The sequence below is a fragment of the Apodemus sylvaticus genome, chromosome 10, assembly GCF_947179515.1.
Source record: "Apodemus sylvaticus chromosome 10, mApoSyl1.1, whole genome shotgun sequence".
NCBI lineage: Eukaryota > Metazoa > Chordata > Mammalia > Rodentia > Muridae > Apodemus > Apodemus sylvaticus.
The window spans coordinates 75,988,114-76,014,265 of record NC_067481.1 but is presented as its reverse complement, the minus strand read 5'-3'; the positions used below and the strand labels follow the sequence as shown (position 1 = coordinate 76,014,265).

General features: G+C 40.7%; 1 protein-coding gene across 16 annotated transcripts in view; it reads right to left on the bottom strand.

Moving 5' to 3' along the window:
• LOC127693473 (T-cell-specific guanine nucleotide triphosphate-binding protein 2-like) overlaps positions 1-26,152 on the bottom strand; it is a 444,108-nt gene that overhangs the window by 271,038 nt on the left and 146,918 nt on the right. For 3 of the 16 annotated variants that reach the window (XM_052194351.1, XM_052194357.1, XM_052194348.1), the window contains exon 1: positions 2,369-2,431. The exons of 8 other annotated variants lie outside the window; for them this stretch is intronic. Coding sequence is in view for 1 of the 8 variants with exons in the window: in XM_052194363.1 (XP_052050323.1) it covers positions 12,632-12,774; positions 16,739-17,857 (1,262 nt within the window). In the remaining 7 variants the exon portion in view is untranslated. Of the gene's footprint in view, positions 1-2,368; positions 2,692-3,238; positions 3,304-12,631; positions 12,775-16,738; positions 17,966-26,152 lie in introns of those variants that run through there. 5 more of the 16 variants (XM_052194363.1, XM_052194340.1, XM_052194345.1 and 2 more) reach the window with 5 other exon arrangements.

Below are 26,152 nucleotides of genomic sequence, written 5' to 3'. Positions count from 1 at the left end.
AAAAAAAGTACTACCTATGACAAAGGATTTGAAGAATTTGTGTCATAAAAATGGCTGGCTTAAGAAAATTAATCTACGGATTCAATGCATTTCCTAAATATTCTAAGGTCATCATTCACAAAATAGAAAAAAAATCCTAAAATTTAGTTGAAAGTATGAATGATCTCAGACAAACAAAGCAAGCCTGAGGGAGGGAAAGTGCTGGTGACATCACTGTCCTTGGTTTCAGGCTCTGCTTCAGAACCACAGTAGGAAAAGCACATGGTGTTGCCTGGATACCAGACACGTTAAAAAGCAGGAGAGCACAGACAAGACAGATATAAACACACAGGCCTATGATCACCTGACTTTGATTTTTTGTTTCTTTCCTTCCTCTTCCACTTCCTCTTTTTTTACTTTCAAAGGATCTTATTGGAGAAAAGACTCTCCTTTACAAAAGAATGCTCAATAAATAAAACAAAAAAAAACAAAAGGAAAAGAAAAGAAGAAAGAAATGGTGCTCAAAACTCTGGAAAGAAACAAGCTTTAATTAGTAGGGATCAGAAGGGGATTTCCAAGTAGGTTCCAACTACTCAGGAAATAAGGCCATGGAATACAAGCAGGAGCTCCTGGAAATTAAAAGCTTGTGTACAACAAAGGAAACGGACAAGGAAAGAGACAGCTTGCCAGAGGGGAGGAAATCCTTGTCAGCAATTCATTCAACAGAAGATTAATGTTCAAAATAAGCCAAGAACTTAAAACAAAAACCCTGATCAAGAAAAAAAAATAAGCATCTCAATCAAAACACAATCAACTGAACAGAGTTCTCAGAAGAAGAAAAACAAATGGTCAATAAATACATAATTTTTAACTCGGTCAGCATCCTCAGCCATGAATACAGGTAAATTGTAGCTACTTTGGGATTTCATCTCACCTGAGTCAGAGAGGTTTTCATCAAGAGAGAAAATGGCAAGAGATGCTGGTGTGGATGTAGGGAAGGGGAGTCGTCATTTGCTGCTGTGGGGTTGTAAGCAAGCTCAGCCATTATGGAATCAGTGACACCAAACCTGGGTGTTCCCCAAAAGGACTCTGTATCCTAGCACAGATACTGGGACATCGTGTTCATGACTGCTCTAGTGACAATAGTCAGCCTAGATGATAAGTAGATAAGGAAAATGTGCCACAGAGATACAATGGTATTGGATTCATTCAGAAATATAAATGGATGTGTGTAATTTCCAGGCAAACGGTCAGAGCTACTAAATGTTAAGTGAGCTCACCCAATGCTGGAAAGACAAACATGAAGTGCTCTCTCATATGTGGATTTCAGCTTCTCAAATTTAGGTATGTACATTTCTGTTGTAAGAAGTATTTGCCAGGAAACCAGGAGGCCCATAAAAGGGGTAAAAAATAGGTTTGCAGGAGATAGGTAGTAGCATACATGAGATATACAAGTGGAAAGGGGAATATTAGGAACTAAGAAGTTTGAACAGAGGACGGCCAGAGAGCTGTGACACAGGACTGTAATGTGGTGGAGCCAACCAAAAACCGTTATGTATGAACAAGCTACAAAGAAATATGCTCCTTTCTCAAGTCCATAAAAAACAAAATAAAGTTTGAACAGAGATATTCTGAGTGGGTGGATGAAACTGCTCCCAGAAGCCAAAGACTATTTAGTGGGAATCCTAGCCCCAAGTATGGGCTATTTCCCCATGTCTGCTGATTATGAGACTCCTGAACCTCCCTCCCTGAAAACAGTCAAGGTATTGGTAGTGCTGGTTATGTAGAAAATGGCTTCTCACAGTTCTCTTCTAGAAGAGGAAAAGCAGGGTGTGTTCTGTATAAAATTTTATCCTCCTGGGGTAAATCAAATATATCTGGGTGTGGTGGTGCATGCCTTTAATCTCAGCCCTAGGAGGCAGAGAGGCAGAGACAGATGGATCTTTTAGAGTTTGAGGCCATCCTGATTTACAAGTTCTCTACCAGCCAAAGGCACACAGTGTGATTGTTCAGCCTCAATGAAAACCAAAACCACCCCCCCAAAAAACCAAAAAACAAACAAACAGAAAACCCAAAAAATACAATAACCCTCCACTACAAAGAGGGTTGACTTAGAGGAATCTGGTCACACAAGCTGCCCTCTTTCTCCAAACTCAAGCTGGCATCAGAAGAGCAACAGACCCAGGATGTGAGGGTAATAGGCAAATTTGTTGCCATCTTGCTGGTTGGTAGTGCTCTGTGGTAGGGAAGACAGAGAAAGGCCTTTCTGTGAACAACCCCTGAGTTAAATAAGCCATAATCAAAGATCCTCTACTCTGGTACTAGGAGACTAGTATACCACAAATAAGTAGGAGTTCTGGTTAAGCAGAACTTAGAACACTTCACGTACCTGCTCCTGAGCAGTGATGCCAGTGGCCCTTCTGTGATGTCACCTCTTCTCTGGGAGCAAGGTCACTGGTAGCTCTCCATGGAATCCTCTAAGCTGGGAGGTTCAGGAAACAGATGGGATGCAGTGTTGGTGTCTTGGTGCTCTGGAGAGAAGAACAGCTGGGAAGTGAAGTCAGATGTTTTCAGATTTCCTTGCAAATCTCTGTCCACACAGTCTTCTGCATGCAGGTCCTAGATCTGAAACCTTCCCTGCCTTGTCCCTGAAGGGAGGGACTCCAGTGAGGGGAGGTTTTTGTTTCTATTCCCAGACCTCTTTGTCTGGCTTACACAGTGAGCTGAAAAGGTTTCACATCCTTCCACAGAGAGGGAGGGGGAGCTCTGATGAAGTGGCCAACTCCAGGGTTTCCTGAGTGCTCTAGTGGCATCTTTGGTAGCCTAGTCCTGAGTCAGGGTTCCCACCTCACACTGACCATTTTGCTTCCCTACCTCAAGACCCTCTTTTCAGATGATGTCATATATGGCTGGGTCAGTACTGACTTTCAGACCCAGTGAGCCCATGGTTCAATGATTGCAGACCCTTGATGTAATCCTGCCCCGTGCCTGTTGTCACATTGCCTTGACATTATTTCATGTTTTTCTTTCTCACTCTGTCTCTCTGTTCCTCTGTCTCTCTCTCTGTCTCTCTGTCTTTCTCTTCTTCTCTGTCTCTGTCTCTCTGTCTCTCTGTCTCTCTGTCTCTCTGCCTCTCTGTCTCTCTCTCTCTGTTTCTCTCTGTCTCTTTCTCTCTCTCTGTCTGTGTGTGTGTGTGTGTGTGTGTGTGTGTGTGTGTGTTGGTCAACATGTGTGTGTAGATGCTGTTCTAGAGCCTCACCCATGCATGCAGATGCCCTGCCCCGGAGTGTTCTTATTTCATTGGGCAGCTGCATTTATTTGCTGAACCTGGAACAGTCCTGACTTGAGGCTTGCAGGGCGGTAGGGCAGACAGTGCTCACTGGCCAGGGCTTGGTTTGCTCACCTCGCATTCGGTAGGTCCTGTGCACAGCTGGCATTATTCCTTATCCAGAGCTGGACCTGCGCTGTCCCCTGGCTCGTGCTCCCAGGTTCTCATGTGAAGGGACCGACAGTGACTGTCCTTAACAATGTAGTGAAATGAGTAAGGGCCACTGAATATATTCAATGTGTATTCAATGTTATAGCAACCCAAGCCTGAATATATGTCTCTCCATATGCACACTTTGGACACACATAAATGCACACACATTCCCATGTTCACAAACTCAGCTGATCTTAGGTCTCTGTGGCACTTTCCTCTTTTTTCTTTCTGCTGAGTCTGTTGTTGTTTTTTAAAAATTTCTTCCCAGTTTTCTTTCTTTTTTTTAATTAATCATTTCACTTGTTTACATCTCAAATGATATTCCACTTCCTGTTTGCCCCGTCTACCACCCCCATCTCATGCTAGCCCACTTCCTGATTTCCAGTTTCCCCTTGACTAACCCCTATCCCATATTTTCCCTCCCCCCTCTCCTTGCTTATAAAGGAGTGTTGCCCCACCCACCCATACTCTCCTGCCTGCTGCTCCAGCATCCCCCTACTCTAGGGCATCACACCTCCCTGGGACCAAGGGCCTCCCCTCCCATTGCTGTCAGAAAGGCTGTCCTCTGCTACATATGTATCTGGATCTATGGATCCCTCCACGTATACTCCTTGCTTGGTGGTCTGGACTCTGGGAGAACTGGGTCGTCCTGCCGGCCTATGTTTTTCTTCCAATGATGTTGCAGTCTGTCTCTGCTCCTCCAGTCCTTCCATCAGCTCCCCACCATGTTCCCCGAGCTCAGTCTGGCTTGGCCCCAAGCATCTACATCTGTATTAGTCAGTTGCTCGCTGGACCTCCCAAGGACCCACACTAGGTTCCTGTCAGCAAGTGCTTCCATGGCAGTTTTCATACTTTGTTTTTCAATGTTGCTGGGCCAATAGGAAGAGTCTGCAATCACCCATTGTTTACAATGAGGTTGGCTGCAAGCACAGACCTTCACACTGTTACTGCCTGTCTGCAGCTGCAGAGCACAGAAACTCTTCCAGGCTATGTTGTTTACAGTAAGCCTTTTGTTTTCCTGGTTAATCATGGATTCACCGTAGGAAGACGTGGATAACTTAGCCATTGCAAAATGCACGTGGCACGCGTTTCTCCCTTTACTTCCTTGGGTTCTGCAGTACGTGACAATTGTATCCGCGTTGTCTGTTCATCCTGTGTTCAACACTCTTGTCCTCACAGTGGTTTGATCATTAGTCATGTACCACAGCATTTCACTGTCCTAAGAACCTGCTAAACTCTCTCTTCATATCTGACTGTTAACTGTAGAGGCTAGTGTGGAGCTACAAGTATTGGGTCATCAGTTACACACAAGCACACATGCATGCAGACAGAACCCTGTGCAAACACAGGCAAACACACAAGGAAACACATCCTCACACATATATACCACACATGGTGCCTTGTACTGTTGGTTACCCCAGGATGATGGCCTCTGAGTATTTCCTTTGCAACTTAAGACTGGACCCTGGTGTTCCTCTCATAGCAATGAGGGTGTTTTATCTCTGCGGCGAGCAGATTTGGTTTTTCACAGACTCTTCTTCTGTGTGTACAAAGGAACTGTTTAGTCTTTCCTGGTCTCAATTTGCTATCCAGGGGCAAAGGTGTCTGCTCTCCTCTCTCCCCTCCTTGTCTCATTAGCACAGAAACCTGAGTCTGGGCTGCAGGTAGGATGAAGTCAGCTGCTGTACCCCAGCCCTTCATCTCCTACAATTGTGTTGTGACTCTCACAGTGAAAGCAAGGAAGAGTTACGTTCAGGGCTTAGACAAGACAACACTAAAAATGTGACAAGGTGTATGTAGTAGGGGAAGGGATGACTTTGTCTCCAGAATATCAGAGACATAGCCTCGAGACATCAGCCCCTTTTCCACAGGTTTTGCTTCTCCATCCATTCTAACCTGTCAATGGACTAAATAAATCATAATCTGTGTGTGTGTGGGAGTACTAGCAAGATGCCACAGTCTGAGTAGGCAGAAGCATGTTGTTATCAGTGGGCAGTGAAGTGTACTTGTACTGTACTTACCTGTAACTAGGACCAGGGGTCTCCCATCCTCAGAGACAGGATGAAAGGGTGTTGGCTCAGGACCCCCAAGACCAAGTTCTCAGCACAAAAGAGATTAATTTGTCCCATAGGATCAATGGGCAGGTAATAAAAGACAGACACAGGGGACTAGATGGAGCGATGAAAGGAAGGGAACAAGGGAGAAGGGGAAAGGGTATTTGACCCTAAGTGGAACAAAGGTCTACCTCTGGATAGAGAAGAGGCACTTGTGGTTCATAGGCAAATGGCAGTTTATAAAGGCAAACAGGGACAACTATGATAGGATGAGGTGTTTAATTTTAATTTGACGTGTTAATTAGGGGAGCTAAAGGGGTCTTTGATTGTTGAATATCAATCCTTTAATAACTAGACCTTGATAGTTGATCTCAGGTAGAGGAAGTGGTCAAATAATCATGACAGACCTTAGTGGCTCCTGTTAGGAAGATAATCTTATGTGTTTTGTTTTTTGTTTGTTGTTTGTTTGTTTTTAGCAAGGCAGAAGAAATAGGGGAGAGGGGCAAGGCCCGCCAGAACCATGTTTGTCACCTTGGGCTGGCTAGCTTCCCTGCACATCCCATGCCATCTTCTTTCTGTTGCTGTCAGCAACAGCTTTCCTCTGTGAAGTACTGAAGCACACAGAAGCAGATTAAAGTCTGAGCTCATGTTGTGCAGAGAGTGTTTTTTACACAGAGTCAGGGGTGTGTATTTTAGGAGCCTGGGAGGGCACATCTCTCCGCATGCTGACATTCATCTTTAGGACACAATGTAGGTGTGGGAGCCTCGTGGTTTCTTCTGGATCAAGCCACTACTACTGATTCATGTTGGCATTTTGGTAGTGGACTCAACTGCTGATAATGGAGATTGGATTCTTCTGAAAGAACTACCTCTAAACAGGTCCACAACCATCTTGTCCTATTAGCCATCTTCCTCCCCTACCTTTGGTCAGTGGACTATAAGGAAGGGTGGAACATTTAGGAACCTTTATTAAAACAGGTTTTGAAAAATCTAAACCTACAAGTCCCTTCCAAAATCTAGTGTATTTTCATAGCTGTGTTATCTGTCCCATTGACATTTAAAAAATTTAAAGCCAATAAAGTATTATTCAATCTATATTGATAGATCTTATAGTTCCCTTTTGTTCTATGAGCATGTTCTTTATCTCCATAATTGTTTGTCTTATAGGATTGTAAGGTATGCTTGAAACATGTTCTATGTCATAATGTCTAAAAATTGTTGTATCCTAATGGATACATTTGCTGAAGCATTTTTAGCTTCAATCTGCAAAGGAATCTCCAAGAATGCCATCATCTCTAACAAATTTAACATCTCAGAATCATCTGTTTTAGATGAAGTCCACTGAAAATCATTGTTTATCAATAGAATGGTTTATCAACATATGCCCATACTTTAGATTTTTCAAATTCTACAAATTGGAACATATATGCTATTGTTTGACATTATTCTGAGATAGTGTCATTACACGGAATCTGGATGCTTGATTCAGAATATTGCACCCCTATTGGTTGCCAATCTAATCATTAAGCCTCTGTGATTTTTTTCATCTGGAACTACGTTTGTGTTGTTTTTGTAGGTTCCAGATTGATTTTGTGTGAAGGTTCTTCATTTTGAGTTTTAGAATCCTCCAATCTCTGTTCTATGGTCTGTAACCTTTTAGTCCTCTTTTTAAAATCGAAGACTGTTTTAGTTTGATTTGATCTTCCTTAAAGAGGATATATAAAACTTTAATCATTATTGAACACAGAAATATTGATAGTCGAACTCTATGGGGAACAATGTTCTCTACTGTAGATTTTTCCATTTTTATCATGGAACAAAATTTTTAAATCTCTCTAACTTTCCCCTCTCTTCTGAGACTTCACTTTAAAAAAATTCTCTTTCCCCTTTTCTGAAGATCCTATTTTATTTTTATTATTGTTTCTTTCTTTTGGAGACTCTATCACATTTTTCTTTCTTTCTCCTTCCCTCGGAGAATTTTTTGTTTTCTCTCTTCTCTCTGGAGACTTCAGCTTATATTTTCCTATATCCTTTTATTTATCTTTATCTTTTCATTTTTTCTTTTCTATATTCTTTGTTTACATTCCAAATGTTTTCCTCTTTCCCGCTTCCCACCTCCCCATATGTCCCATAAACCCTTTTCTCTCCATCCATTCTCCAATCACCCTCCTCCCTTTCTTCTGTCCTGGTACTCCTCTACAATGCTGGATCAAGCCTTTCCAGGATCAGGGCCCTCTCCTTCCTTCTTTATGGGAATCATTTGATATGCTAATTGTGTCTTGAGTATTCAGAGCTTCTGGGCTAATTAATATCCACTTATCAGTGATTGCATTCCATGTGTATTCTTTTGTGATTGGGTTACGTCACTTAGGATGATATTATCCAATCAGAAACATTTCCTAAACATTTCATGAATTCATTGCTTTTAATTGTTGGGTAGTATTCCATTGTGTAAATATACCACATTTTCTGTACCCATTCCTCCACTGAGGGACATCTGCGTTCTTTCCAGCGTCTGGCTATTATAAATAATATCTCCTTTTAAAAGAGATTCTTTTGTATTTTTCTTTTTTTCTTTCTTTGAGACTCCATCTTGTATTTTCTCTCTCCTTTCTCTTGAAATATTTTTTTGGGGGAGACTTTTTCTTTTAGATATATATTTATTTATTTTTCTCTGAATGATTTCTTTGTGGTTAAAAAGGTTTTGTTTGTTTAAAAGACTTATTTATTTTTATGTATATGTGTAAACTGTAGCTGTACAGATGGTTGTAAGCTATCATGTGGTTTCTGGGAGTTGAACTCAGGACTTCTGCTCTGGCCCCGCTTGCTCTGGCACTGATTTCTCCAGCCTGCTAATTATGTATTATTATATGTAAGTACAGTGTAGCTGTCTTCAGACACTCCAGAAGAGGGCGTCAGATCTCTTTATGGATGGTTGTGAGCCACTGTGTGGTTGCTGGAATTTCAGGACCTCCTGAAGAGCAGTCAGTGTTCTTAACTGCTGAGCCATCTCTCCAGCCCTCTCCGAATGATTTCTAAACTTAATTTTTGTATTTAATTTTCTCTAAATTATTTCCTCTGGGGAATTGATTTTAATATTGCTTTTAACCTTTTCTAATGTTAATATCTCTGTATTTAATTTTCTCTAAATTCTTTTTCCATCTGTATGAGGCTTCTTCCTTTTAATTTATTTATTTCTCTCTTTAAGGACTTCATTTTATGAAACTCAAACTATTTATATTTGTCTATGATGTTTTATAGTCAGTCTTTTCTCTCTTTTAGTACTACAGTATAACTTCAATCATTTTAATGCCTTTTAGTTTTTATTCAGTTTACACCCTCATCACAGCCCCTTCTCTCCTTTCTTTTCTATCCCACCCTTACAAATTCCTCCTCCCAATGGCCCCTCTCTTCTCCTCAGAGAAGGGGAGAGCTCCTTGTGTTCCACCCACCCTGAACTATCTAGTCCCAGCAGGATTATGCACATTCTCTCCTGCTGAAGTCCAACTAGGCAGTCCAGATAGAGGAAAGTTGGGATGCAATGGCAGGGAACAGAGGCCTAGACAGCCCCTGCTCCACTTGTTAGGGGAAACTTGAATCATTTTTTACCTTATCAGAAAATCTGCTCTCCATCGGTGTCTGGCTTCTGTTTCCTGCTCTGTGAATAGCCTGGCCCCTGTCTTTTCTCTCAGAGAAGAGGTGTTTCTCCTTCTACATGTTACTGGGAGCTGCCTCACTGGATATAGACCATTCCCCAACTCACGGAAGTTGTTGGTCCCACAGGCATTGTTGGCTCATCAGGCCACAAGGTGTCTGGCTAACATGAGCCCTCTCAGGGAGGCTTCTGTCCTGAGAGAGCAGCTTCCTCAGCTGGCTCAGCTCACAGCCTCCCTTGTTCTGTTAGGGAGGCAGCCTCTTGCTTGGCTTGGAAACTGAGTGAAGCTTTATGTACTGATGGTACAGTTGAAGAGCTGGGTTTTTCTACACAGCCAGGGCTTCTTAAAAGGGTAACCTTCAAACTGCCTCTCTGAAGTTCTTGTTCTCTTGTTCCCTGCAGCTGGCCTTGTTGCACCTTGGTGGGTGGGTGTGGATGGCTATTCAAGGAAGTTCATGCCAGACATTCATTGGGCCAAATGAAAATGTTAACCTTCCCACCTGGCCTCTTTATTTTCAGAAATAAAGAGTAATAAATAGTAATAAAAGAGAAATAAAGGAAATAAATAATAATAAAATGACTGAGACTTACTACATATGAATAAATTCCTTGGCCAAAAGCTTGTGATTGTTCCTCAATTAGCTAATAACTTAATCTTCCCACTTATTCTGTTCTAAGTCCTGCCATGTGGTTAGTTACCTATCCCCAGGTTCATGCATTTGTCTTCCTCGGTGTTCTGAATAAAATCTCCCCCACTCTCTCTCTGTCTCCGTGAATTCCATTCTATTACTGGATCTCTCATTTATTCTTGTCTTTTGCTCATAAGCCAACAGAATTTTATTGACAGGTGATGCTTCCATGCATTATACAAGAGAATCTCTCTACAGCAGGCGGCTTTGAAAATGTCCGATAACCTCTCATACTGTAAATGCCCGTGTTTAACCAATTGATGTCCTTAGAGAAACAACAACAACAAAACCCTGGCCATTTCTTGGGAAAGAGAGAAGAGAGAATTATTGCTGTTTGGACAGAATCTGTAATACCAACTCTTCCAAAGATTTCTAGGCTGCAAGGCTGCCCTGTATGTACTGTGTTTGCCAAGTCTCACAACTGAGTGGGCAAATGAAAGACAGAAGCAGGGGGAGATGTAAAGACAGAAGAGGGGAGAAGAATGAAGAGGAAGAGGAGGAAAAGCTGGAGGAATAGGAAGAGAGGAAAGAGGAAAAGAAAGTTAGAGACATTAGGCTCTTATGTTAGGCACCGCATGTCCACCAGGAGGCGTGATTTTTAGATGTCGAGCCTTTACCATACCACCAGAAATGACAATTTAATTAGAGCCTGTGTTGCCTACAACCCAGATTTCAAACTCATCTGGTTGACTGATAAAGGTTATGGAATAAAATGTCTGTGTCAACACAGACCTCCAGTTGTGTTTACTGATCCATGCATTACCCAGCTCTTCCTGGAGGGAAGATAGACAATGGTCATCATCCCATCTGCTGCGTGCCTGTCATGTCTATGGAGATACCACCTCATGTGGAGATGTGTGCTGGGAAGCAGTCCCCTCTACTTCCTAAACTCCAAAAGAAAGTCAAGACAGGATTATAGCGATAAACTCTTGTGTATGGTGTCAAAGCATCCTCTGTCAACAAAGGCTGAATGCCCATAGAAAGGCAGGAGAAAACAGGTGGGAAAATTTGGAGAGAGAGAGAGAGAGAGAGAGAGAGAGAGAGAGAGAGAGAGAGAGTGAGAGAGAGAGAGAGAGAGAGACTTTTGGAAAGAGTCAGGGTGAAGAGATTCACCACCAAGTTGTGGAGGAAATTGAATGTATGAAACTGAGAATAGGCAACCAGCCTCGTCTCTGACATAAATTAGTATAAACAGGATAATTTAGTTAAGGGATACGCATTGATGCATAAGTAAACAAACCTCTGTGTCATTATTCTGGAACTGAGGTTGGTATAGAAAAGCGTAGATGGTGATACCATGTAATACCTTCATCTTAGGGGAGTGTGGCACAGCTTGGGAATCTCCTTGGGACAAATGATCCCAGTTTAATTAGACCAAGATATTGCAAGTCATAAGTATACAACCATATATTCTCAGACAGGATACTTTAATGGAAGAGAGTTCTTACACTGTGGACAACTCTTTTTCCACACACCACAGTGATTTTCTGTCTCTGAAATATGATATTAATCCTCTGGGTTTTCCCAGAAAATGTTTGCTGCCTAAAAGTAGGCTTTAAGATAGTGCCTGAAGCAGGTCCAAAGTTTAGTACCTCACAGCTCCATCCCTGTTTCCCAGTATTTAGGGATGTCGGACATGCATGATCCTGGCTTCTCTGATAAAAACTCTTCCTTATTAAGGAGAGACTTGGCATCACTTGCCACAGTATCAATGAAGAGACTTTTCCAATAGTAAGTCTTTTTAAAGTAAAAGCCTGAGGCAAGTGGTCCCCCAGTAACATAGGAAATATATTCAATGTATTTCAACAGTTTTTCTCTGAAGGCCATGTCTTTGTTCTTTGTTAACAAATGGAGAGACTTAAGATGTGCTTTGATTTCATTCACAGACACATTGAAATCCTTGGCAATATTTTCCAATGAGGCTTCATCCAGGCCAAAGTAAGATCTGTAGAGATTCAAGGTCTCCTCCAATTTCTGTATTCCATCTTTGATGAAGCCCACAAGTGGAATAGTGGCCAAAACTCCCTCCTTCAGGGCCTCCAGCCAGATCTTCTGTCTGAGGAAATCCCTCTTCCGGTCAATGGCAGTCTCGGTAACACTGTGCAAGGACATCATGAAGATGTGGCGTTTGTGGGCTGGAAGCTCGCTCAGTAGGGTGGTCTCCAGCTTTGGGAAGTCAAAGTCAGACACATCAAAGTTAGAGACTAGGAAGACTGGAGGCTGACTGGAGAGAGCCTTCTGAAGATTCTCTGAACATTCATCTCTAATTTTCTTTAAGACACTGTCCCTATTGAAAGACTTAGGTTTACTTCTCTGTTCATTACTGACATCTTGATCTATCTTGGTTCGGACAAAGTAAAATTTTGTGTTCATCTTTGCAATGACTTTGGCCAGAAGTGCTTCAGTATCTTTGAAGCGTGTAGCAGAGATGATAATGAAGAAGTCGTACTCATCAAACTTCATTTCTGTCAGATAGTTTTGTGGTGGGAAGGTCGTGGTTCCAATGCCAGGCAGGTCCCATATTGTCACATTGGGAAGCTTTGGGTGTGGGTATGGAGTTCTCTTCATGGTTGTCTCTACCACCCCAGTGTTGGCTGCACCTTCTTCTTCATCCCTCACTCCCCTCAGGGCATTGATAAAGCTGGATTTCCCTGTTCCTGTTTCTCCAGTCACAGCAATGTTCAGTGGGGCTTTGTCAATGTTTCTCAGAGCACGAGTAATTATAGACAGTGCCCCATGAAGGTTCTTATCCTCCAGTTGGGATTCAATCGAGGTGATGGTTTCCTCGGAGAGGATGTTACTTTCCTTCTTGAAATTCTTCAAAAAATTTTCAAAGCTGAATCCCAAAAATTGAGCTGTTAAAGGAGAGGGTGTGCTAGAGGAAGGCTTGCTTATGTCTGTGTGCCATGGAGGATGCTGAATAGAGAAGAAAAGAGAGACACTGTAAGTAGCAGTATAACAGGGCAAGGCCTAGGAGTTTGTACTTATGATAAGAAGAACCTCCGCTGCTGATGCCATTATTAGCAGAACACAGTCCTTTCTCCTCCTGACTATTGGCTTCATCTCTGCTCTGCATGTCCTATGCCCTCATTCAGCCCTTTCCTTTTATTGTGGTTTCCCTCCTCCTTTGTTTTCCCATTGATCAACTTATTCCATGAAGTTTCCTATAGCAGTGTTTACTTCGTATTTTAAATTGTCTTGGCATTCTGTTTACTCCTATTACAATTAATACCCTTAGGACTCACAATGCATAAGGAATACAACAGCATATTACAAACCCCAAGCAACATATGTTTTAGAAAGTCTTCCTGCCTCCTTTCAGTGTTTAGGGCATTGCTTCTTAGGCCTCATGACCTCTATCCCTTAGCTTTTCTGTCCCATCAGTTCTTAAGTCTGAACAGCCATTCTAGTTTCTCTTGTGTAGTCTGTGCATAAAGGGATAAGCAGCATGAGGTGGGGAGTGGAAAAGATTCTTGACAAGCCCACCATTGTATTGGATACATTACTATATTTGAAAAATCGACTTCTTTTAAGCCATAAAGAAGATTAAAATGATATCCTTTGTAGGAAATTGGATGTAACTTTAGGTAGTCATAGTAAGACAATATAGCCAGCTTCAGAAAGAAAAAATACATTTTCTTATTCACAGAGCTAAAATTTTGTATAAATACATAAGTTATATTTTAGATATGATATGAAAGTAGAAATGCACCTGTCTGGGGGACAAAGAACTCAGGGCAAATTCAAAGTATGCAGTATATGCTTGCTTGAAACTTTAAAACTGGATATTCAAATGATTTGTTTGAGAGGAGATATGTATCCATGTTATTTTTTATTTTTCAGTAGGGGAGATAGGGGATCATCTCATTGAGGGCAGTTTCTTAAGATATTTCCTTGTGTCCCTGTTTTCTAGTGTTTGTTCAGTCTACAAACCTCAAGGAAACAATCCACAAAAGTGAAAATCTCAAATGGATACAGAGGAAAGCCAGGAAGGAAGAAAGAAATATAGGAAGAGATGTTAAAGACCAACTAAAAAAGAAAACAACTTTTTTAAAAGGTAAGAAACCTGAATAAAAATGTATTTCCATCAAAGACATTCTCTGAGGAAGCATCAGTTCTTAAGACTGAAGAAAGAAGATAAAGGTCAGATGTGTTTCCTTCAGGAATCAACATATTACATAGATGTGGAGATTTTATGTGGACTTCATAATCTTAGAAGGGTATCAAAACTATTGGGTATAGTTCATGAATTGTGAAAAACCAGACTTCATGATAACTATGACTGTACATCAAAGTTTATTAATACTGATATTAAAATATCATACTTTGAGATGAAGCATATAAATCACAGCCATATCCTTCTCTTTTGGTGTTTCATACACACATAGGACTTTGAAATTAGAGTTGGAGCACAAAGTAAATGCAGGAAGTCATGAGAGATTGGCTTCACTTAGCTCTGGCACTTTGTGTCAATAATCTGGTATGAAGATTTCAATACAGAAGCTTCAGGTACACAGAATTCTATTCTTGAGTCAGTCTTGTTGGAAGCCATGTCACCAATGAAAGTAAGGGAAAGAAGGGCATCAGTATAGATCCTACTGTCACTAGGAATAATATATTAAAATATCAAAACTCCCAAGGTAATTATTTGAGAATTCATATGTGAAGTATATGCATACATATAGTATGAGTTCCAGAGGTCTACCCATCTCTGCCTCTTTGGTGCTGTGATGCCCACAATTGATTTATAAGTAGAAGCAATATTTAGGAACTCCTGGTAATTTTGGCCACAGAAATGAACTTGAAATCATCTACAATGCATCATTTATACCCTACTATTTATGTCACAGTTGAGGGCAGTGTATGAAAGTCTCAGTTTTGTGTGACCACCTGAAACAATGGTTTTCAAGAATTCTGACATGTAATAACATGAGCCAAAATTCACCGGATGCCACTGGAATAGTGATAAGGCATCTACACTGTGATGGCCAGCTGGAAATAAACTTAATATTACATAATAACCCAACCTCCTAAGAAACATTTTTCTGGAGAATTTTCTTAATAAGTTCATCTATATAAGTGGTAAATATTTCCATTGAGAAGCACAAATTGCTGCACAGCACACTATAACTATTCAAAATAGCTAAGGCAACAATGCACACAAAGGATCATAAATCTGTAATAAAAGATTCTGAAGAGTGCTGGAGAAATGTCTCAGCAGATGAGAGGACTGACTGGTCTTCCAGAGGTCCTGAGTTCAATTCCCAGCACCCACATGGTGGCTCATAACCATTGGTAATGAGATCTGATTCTCTGTTCTGAGTGTATGTGAAGACTCATATACACAAAAATAAATGTATGAATAGATATTTAAAAAGATTCCAAAGAAATTGTAGTAGATAAAATTTCTGTCAATTACCTCATAATGACAAAAATCTCAATCACATGAGAGGGAAGAAATGTTGAAGGAGGAAATGTATCTGATGAGCAACAGAGTATGTATGACAAGAACATGAAGAAGGGACTTTTGAGGGTAAGAGGGAACTAGCTAGATAAGGGGGGCAGGGCAGAGGGCAGTAGGAAAGAGAATGAATGAGAACAGATAAGAATGAATGACAAGGTATAATGGCATACATGTATGGAAATTTCATAATGAAACTCACTGTGTTAAATGTGTACCTAACCACCACAATCATCTGCCACCTCTAACAATAACTGATGAATGAAATTAAAATCAATATACAAGATTTGCCTGAGAAATTCAGAAATTTAAAAATTTGAAAGAAATCTTGAAAGTTCATTTACAATAGACACAACACACCCATACCAGATAAGAAGGCAGAGTAAGAAGGTAGGAAGAAAGAAAGATAGAAAGCAAGCAAGGAAGGAAGCAATTGTTTCCATAAGTAACCAAGGACATGAGATGCTCCAAGGAAGAGATGAAAGAAATCTCAAAGAAGGAAACAAAAGATGCTAAGATTCCCGTGTTTATAATTTATAAAGCTTAATGCTGTCAAAGTGTCCATACTTCACAAAGTGATCTTCAGACTCATTGCAATCTCAACTAAAACATCAATGCCACTTAGAATAGAACTGGACTGGACTGTAGAATCACAAAACTCACATGGAAACACAGAAGACTGCAAATAGCCAAAACAATATTGATCAAAACCAATGGGACAAGGAGTCACTGTAATACCTGATTTCAAGGCATAGCACAGAGCCACAGTGACAAAAACAGCTCAATCATTGCATGAAGACAGGCCCATGTACCAAAAAAACTGACAGGAAGAGCAGGTTCAGAAATATCCATACTGGTGCAGACAATAGAATACATCTACAGTCCATCAATAGCTCAGAAAGGCTTCCAGCTACTCATACTGCACAAAGGGCACATAGTCTGAAGAATGGAACTGGGCAACCTGGCCATGAGGCAAGACTAAAACTTGGCTCTCATCCTTCACCCTATACAGAAACTAACCCTAAGTGGGCCAAAGAGCTTACTATAGGATGGAAACTTTGAAGCTCTTAAGGGAAATGTCATCAGACTTTCCCTCGTGGGATCCGAAAAGCATAGGAATCAAAAGCAAACAGACAAGTAGCGTTCCATCTGACTGAAATACTTCTTAAATACAAAACAAATAAACACTACAGTCATGAGATGATTAACAATAAAAAGCCTTAGGAGCTAATCATGCAACAGTCTCAACCAGAAAGACCCCAGGTGCAAAAAATGGATATGACAAAATTCCTCAGAGTCACTTTGAAACATCCCGATCAAGTGAAATAGAAAGGTGCTTCTTGGAACAAGGGTGGAAATTCTTATTTTTCCAATGGACTCTTCCCAATAGAGAGAGATGTTTGAGTTGAATGCACTCACCTTCTCTGTCAAAAGCTCTTTACTGAGGATAATTTTAACATCACTTGCAACTGTGTCAACAAAATAATTTTGCAAGTGGAAAATCTTTGAAAAATAAGGGTTTCTAATGTACTTCATTAGCTTCTCTGTTAAAGTTGTATCTGGCTCATTTGAGAGCAAATGTGGAGACTTAATACTTTCTTTGAGTTCCTCCAGTGTCATGTTCAAATCCTCAGCGATGTTTCCCAGTGATGCCTCATCCAGGCCAAAGGAAGATCTATAGTCATTCAAAGTCTGTTCCAACATCTCTATGTCATTTTGTGTCAATCCCCTGAATGGTATGGTAGCCCATGCTCTTGGCATTATGGATTCCTTCCAGATCTTTTGTTTCAGCATATCCCTCTTCTGGTCTATGGCGGAATCCGTAACAATTTGCAAAGCATGCATGAACTTGTGGCATTTGTAGGCGGGGAGCTCACTCAGAAGGGTGGATTCCAGCTCTGGGAAGTCAAAGTCAGACACATCAAAGTTAGAGACCAAGAAGACTGGAGGCTCCTGTTGGGTGACTTCCTTAAGTATACTTGAAATTGGATTTAGAATCTTCTTTAACGTGTTCTCTTTATCGAATGTCTTAGGTTTATACTTTTCTTCATTCATTAGATCAGTATCTATTTTGGTTTGAACAAAATAGAAACTCCTATTCATTTTCACAATGGCTTTGGCAAGTTCTGCGACAGTTTGGGTAAGGCGTCCACAAGAGACAATGATGAAGAAGTCATAGTCCTCAAACTTGATTTTCTTCAGATAATCATGTGATTGGAAGGCAAAAGACACAATGCCAGGCAAGTCCCATAGTGTCACACTCGGAAACTTTGCACATGAGTATGCTGTTTTCTCAGTGGTTGTACTTATCACCCCCGTAGCAGCTGCACCTTCTTCGTCAGCCCCTACTCCCCGTAGAGCATTGATGAGACTGGATTTTCCAGTCCCAGTCTCCCCCATCACTGCAGTGTTCAGTGGGGTTTTCTCAATGTCACCCAGAGCACTGCTGATTGCAGAAACTGTTTCCCGAAGATTTCCCTTCTCTAGAGATGATTCAATGAAGGCAATTAATTCCTGAGATAGGATTTTGGTTTCCATCTTGAAATTCTGAAGATTTGTACCAAAGCTGGAGGTCAAATCAGGATCCTCTTTTGGAGGGGTGTAGAAGAGGAGGTCTGTCCCACGCCTCGGAAGTGTAGATGGTACCTAAGGGAGGAAAGAACCAGGAAGGTCAACAAATTAGTTCAGTAAGTTCTGGGAGAGCAGGGCCCAGAATGTGTGCCACATCATAAATAGGGACTTTCTTCCCTTTAATCAAATGTGTGGGACTGAACAGCACTTACTCCTAGGTTTAGCTTTAAATTTTCATTTGACTCACACTCTTTAATCTTTGAGTATTTTCTTCATTACAGTGTGTTTAGTTCTTCAAAATCAAATTCAAGCCTGTAATAGCAGCACTAAGGATGCTGTACTATGGATCACAAGTTTGAGCTTAGCCTGGTTTAAGATGCCCATTCTTTTGTCTGGAAGAGAAATTACCCAAGTTCATAGTTTTGTTAGCCTTTCCAGATAAGGTCATATTATGACATGCAGACTGACTTTCAGGTTATCAGTTTTACGTCAATAATTGACATGAATGTTAGCAAATTCAAGTGGAGCGTTCAGTTCATTGTCAGAAGGAGTAGCCTTTTTTTAATTTTTAATTTTTTTATTGAGTATCTTCTTCATTTACATTGCCAATGGTAAAACCTTTACCAATTTTCCCCTCCCAAAAGTCCCCCTCCCCAACGATTCCCTCCCCCTCCTCCCTCCCCCTGCCTCCACATATATGCCCCTCTACCCAACACAGTCCCACCTTCCCCCAACTTCCCTTCCATCTGTTTCCCTTTGTTGTGGCCTCTATTGAGCCTTTACCTGACCAAAGACCACTCCTCCTACTGATGCCCAAAAAGGCATTCCTCTGCCACATTTTTGGCTGGAACCATGTATACCCCTTGGTTGATGATTCAGTCCCTGGGAGTCTTGGGGTGTCTGGGTGTCTGAAGTCATTGTTTTTCCCATGGGGCTATATACCCCTTCAGCTCCTCCAGACAACCCTCCAGATCCTCCGTTGGGGACTCCAAGCTCAGTCCAAGCTTGGTTGCGAGTTTCTGCTTCTGGATTCGTAAGACTCTGGCAGGGCCGCTCTGGAGACAGCCATGGCATGCTCCTTTTGGTACATGCTTCTCATCGTAGTGTTGGGGTTTGCTGACTAGTTATAGGATGAATCCCCAGGTAGGGCACTTGCTGGGTGGCCTTTACTTCAGATTCTGCTCTACACATTGCCTCCCTTGTTGCTCCTGTGAGCATTTTGTTCTGTTTTTCAGAGGAACCATAGCTCCCCCACTTAAGTCATTCTTCTGGAGCTTCCTGTGCTGGGTGAATTGCAACTTGTTTATTTTGAGCTTTTGAACTAGCATCCACTCACTAGTGGGTGCATACCATGTGCTTTCTTTTGTGACTGGGATACCTCGCTCAGGATGACACTTTCTAGTTCCATCCATTTGCCTAAGAATTTCATGAATTCATTGTTTTTAATAGCTGAATAGTACTCCATTGTGTATATATACCACAATGTCTGTATCCATTCCTTTGTTGAGGGACATCTGGGATCTTTCCAGCTTCTGGCTATTATAAGGCAATAAATAAATAAATAAATAAATAAATAGATAAATAAATAAATAAGGCAGCTATGAACATAATGGAGCATGTGTCCTTATTACATGTAGGAGCACTTTCTGGGTATACGCCCAGGAGTGGTATAGCAGGGGCCACAGGTAGTACTATGTCTACTTTTCTGAGGAATCGCCAAACTGATTTCCAGAGTGGCTTTACAAGCTTGCAATCCCACCAACAGTGGAGAAGTGTTCCTCTTTCCCCACATCTTCCCCAGCATCTGCTGTCCCCTGAGTTTTTCAACTTAGCCATTCTGACTGGTGTAAGGTGGAATCTCAGTGTTGTTTTGATTTGCATTTCCCTGATAACTAAGGACGCTGAACATTTCTTTAGGTGCTTTAGAGCCATTTGAGTTTCCTCAGTTGAGAATTCCCTGTTTAGCTCTGTACTCCATTTTTTAATAGGGTTAATTCTCTGGAGACCAACTTCTTGAGTTCTTTGTATATGTTGGATTTTAGCCCTCTATCGGATGTAGGGTTAGTAAAGATCTTTTCCCAATTTGTTGGTTGCCGTTTTGTCCTATTGAGTATATCCTTTGCCTTACAGAAGCTTTGCAGTTTTATGAGGTGCCATTTGTCGATTCTTGTTCTTAGAGCATAAGCCACTGGTGTTCTGTTCAGAAACTTTTCCCCTGTGCCCATGTGTTCAAGGTTTGTCCCCACTTTCTCCTCTATAAGCTTCAGAGTGTCTGATTTTATGTGTAAATTTTTGATCCACTTGGACTTGAGCTTTGTACAAGGAGATAAGAATGGATGATTTGCATTTTTCTTCTTGCAGACCTCCAGCTGATCCAGCACCATTTGTTAAAAATGCTGTCCTTTTTCTACTGGGGTTTTTTTTTTTTTTAGCTCCTTTGTCAAGTATCAAGTGACTGTACATGTGTGGGTTTTTTTTTTATGGGTCTTCAATTCTATTCCATTGATCTTCCTGCCTGTCTGCATACCAATACCAAACAGTTTTTTACTTTTTTTAAAAATATTTTTATTTTCTATATTCTTTGTTTACATTCCAAATGATTTCCCCTTTCCCGGATCCCCCCTCCCCATATGTCCCATAAACCTTCTTCTCTCCATCCCTTCTCCAATCACCTCCCCCCTTTTTCTCTGTCCTTATATTCCCTTCCCATGCTAGATCAATCCTTTCCAGGATCAGGACCCTCTCCATACTTCTTCATGGGAGTCATTTGTTATGCAATTTGTGCCATGGGTATTCAGGACTTCTGGGCTAATTAATATCCACTTATCATAGATTGCATTCCATGTGTATTCTTTTGTGATTGGGTTACCTCACTTAGGATGATATTTTCCAGATCAAACCATTTGCCTAAAAATTTTGTGAATTCATTGTTTGTAATTGCTGAGTAGTATTCCATTATGTAAATATACCACATTTTCTATATCCATTCCTCCTTTGAGGGGCATCTGGGTTCTTTCCAGCTTCTGGCTATTATAAATAAGGTTGCTATGAACATAATGGAGCATGTGTCTTTATTGCATGCCGGGGAATCCTTTGGGTATATGCCCAGGAGAGGTATAGCAGGGTCCTCTGGAAGTCTCATGTCCAGATTTCTGAGGAAGCTCCAGACTGATTTCCACAGTGGTTATACCATCTTACAGCCCCACCATCAGTGGAGGAGTGTTCCTCTTTCTCCACATCCTTGCCAACACCTGCTGTCTCCTGAGTTTTTGACCTTAGCCATTCTGACTGGTGTAAGGTGAAATCTCAGGGTTGTTTTGATCTGCATTTCCCTAATGACTAATGATGTTGAGTACTTCTTAAGGTGCCTCTCGGCCATCCAAATTTCTTCAGGTGAAAATTCTTTGTTAAGATCTGTACCCCATTTTTTAATAGGGTTATTTGGTTCCCTTGGGTCTAATTTCTTGAGTTCTTTGTATATATTGGACATTAGCCCTCTATCAGATGTGGGGTTGGTGAATATCCTTTCCCAATTTCATGGCTGCCATTTTGTCCTTTTAACAGTGTCCTTTGCCTTACAGAAACTTTGTAATTTTATGAGGTCCCATTTGTCAATTCTTGATCTTAAAGCATAAGCTATTGGTGATCTGTTCAGGAACTTTTCTCCTGTGCCCATGTCCTCAAGGGTCTTCCCCAGTTTCTTTTCTATTAGTTTCAGTGTGTCTGGTTTTACATGGAGGTCCTTGATCCACTTGGAGTGAAGTTTAGTACATGGAGATAAGAATGGATCAATTCGCATTCTTCTGCATGCTGACCTCCAATTGATCCAGCACCAATTGTTGAAAAGGCTATCTTTTTTCCACTGGATGTTTTTGGCTCCTTTGTCGAAGATCAAGTGACCATAGGTGTGTGGATTCATTTCTGGATCTTCAATTCTATTCCATTTGTCCACTTGTCTGTCACTGTGCCAATACCATGCAGTTTTTAACACTATTGCTCTGTAGTATTGCTTGAAGTCAGGGATACTGCTTCCCCCAGAATTTCTTTTGTTGTTGAGAATAGTTTTAGCTATCCTGGGTTTCTTGTTATTCCAGATGAATTTGAGAGTTGCTTTTTCTAACTCTGTGAAGAACTGAGTTGGGATTTTGATGGGGATTGCATTGAATCTGTAGATAACTTTTGGCAAGATGGCCATTTTAACTATATTAATCCTGCCAATCCACGAGCATGGCAGATTTTTCCATTTTCTGAGGTCTTCTTTGATTTCCTTCTTCAGAGACCTGAAGTTCTTGTCATATAGATCTTTCACTTGTTTGGTTAGAGTCACACCAAGATACTTTATATTGCTTGTGGCTATTTTGAAGGGTGTCGTTTCCCTAACTTCTTTCTCAGCCTGCTTATCCTTTGAGTATAGGAAGGCAACTGATTTGCTTGAGTTGATTTTATAACCAGCCACTTTGCTGAAGTTGTTTATCAGCTGTAGGAGTTCTCTGGTGGAGGTTTTCGGGTCACTTAAGTAGACTATCATGTCATCTGCAAATAGTGATAATTTGACTTCTTCCTTTCCTATTTGTATTCCCTTGACCTCCTTATGTTGTCTAATTGCTCTAGCTAGAACTTCAAGTACTATATTGAAAAGATATGGAGACAGAGAGGACAGCCTTGTCTAGTCCCTGATTTTAGTGGGATTGCTTCAAGTTTCTGTCCATTTAGTTTGATGTTGGCTACCGGTTTGCTGTATATTGCTTTCATGATGTTTAGGTATGGGCCTTGAATTCCTGTTCTTTCCAAGACTTTAGCATGAAAGGATGCTGAATTTTGTCAAATGCTTTTTCTGCATCTAATGAGATGATCATATGGTTTTTTTCTTTGAGTTTGTTTATGTAGTGGATAGCATTGATGGATTTCCTTATATTGAACCATCCCTGCATCCTTGGGATGAAGCCTACTTGATCATGGTGAATGATCGTTTTCATGTGTTCTTGGATTCGGCTGGCAAGAATTTTATTAAGTATTTTTGCATCAATATTCATAAGAGAAATTGGCCTGAAGTTCTCTTTCTTTGTTGGATCTTTGTGTGGTTTTGGTATCAGCGTAATTGTGGCTTCATAGAACGAGTTGGGTAGAGTTCCTTCTGTTTCTATTTTGTGGAAGAGTTTGAAGAGTATTGGTGTTAGGTCTTCTATGAAGGTCTGATAGAACTCTGCACTGAAGCCATCTGGTTCCGTGCTTTTTTTGGTTGGGAGACTTTCTATGACCCTTTTTATTTCTTCAGGTGTTATGGGACTGTTTAATTGATCTATTAGATCCTGATTAAGTTTTGGTGTCGGATATCTGTCTAGGAAACTGTCCATTTCCTCCAGATTCTCCAGTTGTGTTGAGTATAGGCTTTTGTAGTAGGATCTAATGATTTTTTGAATTTCCTCAATTTCTGTTGTTATATCTCCCTTTTCATTTCTAAGTTTGTTAATCTGGATACTGTCTCTGTGCCCTTTGGTTAGTCTGGCTAAGGGTTTATCTATCTTGTTGATTTTCTCAAAGAACCAGCTCCTGGTTTTGTTGATTCTTTGTATGGTTCTTTTTATTTCTACTTGATTGATTTCGGCCCTGAGTTTGATGATTTCCTGCCTTCTGCTCCTCCTGGGTGAAATAGCTTCTTTTTGTTCCAGGGCTTTCAGGTGTGTCATTAAGCTGGTAGTGTATGCTCTCTCCATTTTCTTTTTGGAGGCACTCAGGGCTGAGTTTTCCTCTTAGCACTGCTTTCATTGTGTCCCATAGACTTGGGTATGTTGTGTCTTCATTTTCATTGTGTTCTAAAAAGTTTTTAATTTCTTTCTTTATTTCTTCCTTGACCAAGGTATCATTGAGTAGAATATTGTTCAGTTTCCATTTGTATGTGGGTTTTCTGTTGTTTTTGTTGCTATTGAAGACCACTTTTACTCCATAGTGATCTGATAGGAGGCATGGGATTAGTTCGATCTTCTTATATTTGTTGAGGTCTGTCTTGTGACCAATTATATGGTTGATTTTACCATGAGGTGCTGAGAAAAAGATATATTCTTTTGCTTTAGGATAGAATGTTCTATATATATCTGTTAAATCTAATTGGTCCAAAGCTTCAATTAGTTTCATTGTGTCCCTGTTTAGTTTCTGTTTTCCTGATCGGTCCATTGAGGAAAGTGCAGTGTTGAAGTCACCCACAATTATTGTGTTAGGTGCAATGTGTACTTTTAGTTTTAATAAAGTTTCTTTTACGAAAGAGGGTGCCCTTGCATTTGGGGCATAGATGTTCAGGATTGAGAGTTCTTCTTGTTGTATTTTTTCTTTGACCAACAAGAAGTGTCCCTCAGAGTCTCTTTTGATGGCTTTGGGTTGAAAGTCAATTTTATCTGATATTAAAATGGCTACTCCAGCTTGTTTCCTGAGACCATTTGCTTGTAAAATTGTCTTCCAGCCTTTTACTCTAAGGTAGTGTTTGTCTTTGACCCTGAGGTGTGTTTCCTGTATGCAGCAAATGTAGGGTCCTGTTTATGTATCCAGTCGGTTAGTCTATGTCTTTTTATTGGGGCATTGAGTCCATTGATGTTAAGAGATATTAAGGAAAAGTGATTGTTACTTCCTGTCATTTTTGACGTTATTTTTTAAATTTGATTGGTTAACTTCTTTTGGGTTTGATGAAAGGTTACTATCTTGCTTTTTCCAGGGTGAAGTTTCCCTCCTTGTATTGGTGTTTTCCTCTTATTATCCTTTGTAGGGCTGGATTTGTGGATAGATATTGGGTAAACTTGGTTTTGCCATGGAATATTTTAGTTTCTCCATCTATGGTGATTGAGAGTTTTGCTGGATATAGTAGTTTTGGCTGGCATTTGTGTTCTTTTAGAGTCTGCATATGATCTTCACAGGATCTTCTAGCCTTCATAGTCTCAGGTGAAAAGTCTGCTGTGATTCTGATAGGTCTTCCTTTATATGTTACTTGGCCTTTTTCTCTTACTGCCTTTAATATTCTTTCTTTGTTTATTACATTTGGTGTTTTGGTTATTATGTGACAGAAAAAAGATAGCCTTTTCAATAAATGGTGCTGGTTCAACTGGAGGTCAGCATGCAGAAGAATGCAAATTGATCCATCTTTGTCTCCTCGTACTAAGCTCAACTCCAAATGGATCAAGGACCTCCATATAAAGCCAGACACTCTGAAGCTAATAGAAAAGAAACTGGGGAAGACCCTTGAAGACATCGGTACAGGGGGAAAGTTCCTGAACAGAACACCAATAGCTTATGCTCTAAGATCAAGAATTGACAAATGGGACCTCATAAAATAACAAAGTTTCTGTAAAGCAAAGGACACCATCAAAAGGACAAATTGGCAACCAACAAATTGGGAAAAGATCTTCACCAACCCTACATCACATAGAGTGCTAATATCCAATATATACAAAGAACTCAAGAAGTTAGACCCCAGAAAACCAAATAACCCTATTTAAAAATGGGGTACAGAGTTAAACAAAGAATTCTCACCTGAAGAACTTCGGTTGGCCGAGAAACATCTAAAAAAATGCTCAACTTCACTAGTCATCAGGGAAATGCAAATCAAAACAACCCTGAGATTTCACCTTACACCAGTCAGAATGGCTAAGATTAAAAATTCAGGAGACAGCAGATGTTGGCGAGGATGTGGAGAAAGAGGAACACTCCTCCACTGCTGGTGGGGTTGCAAATTAGTACAACCACTCTAGAAATCAGTCTGGCAGTCCCTCAAAAAACTGGGTATGTCATTTCCGAAAGATCCTGCTATACCATTCCTGGGCATATGCCCAGAGGATTCCCCAGCATGTAATAAGGATACATGTTCCACTATGTTCATAGCAGCCCTGTTTATAATAGCCAGAAGCTGGAAAGAACACAGGTATCCCTCGACAGAAGAATGGATGCAAAAAATGTGGTATATATACACAATGGAGTACAATTCAGCCATTAGAAACAGTGAATTCATGAAATTCTTAGGCAAATGGATGGAGCTGGAGAACATCATACTAAGTGAGGTAACCCGGTCTCAAAAGATCACTTATGGTATGCACTCACTAATAAGTGGATATTAGCTTGGAAAACTGGAATATGCAAAACATAATCCACACTTCAAATGAGGTACAAGAAGAACGGAGGAGTGGCCACTAGTTCTGGAAAGACCCAGTGTAGCAGTATAAGACAAAACTAGAACAGGGAAGTGGGAAGGGATGGGTGGGAGAACAGAGGGAGGGAAGGGGG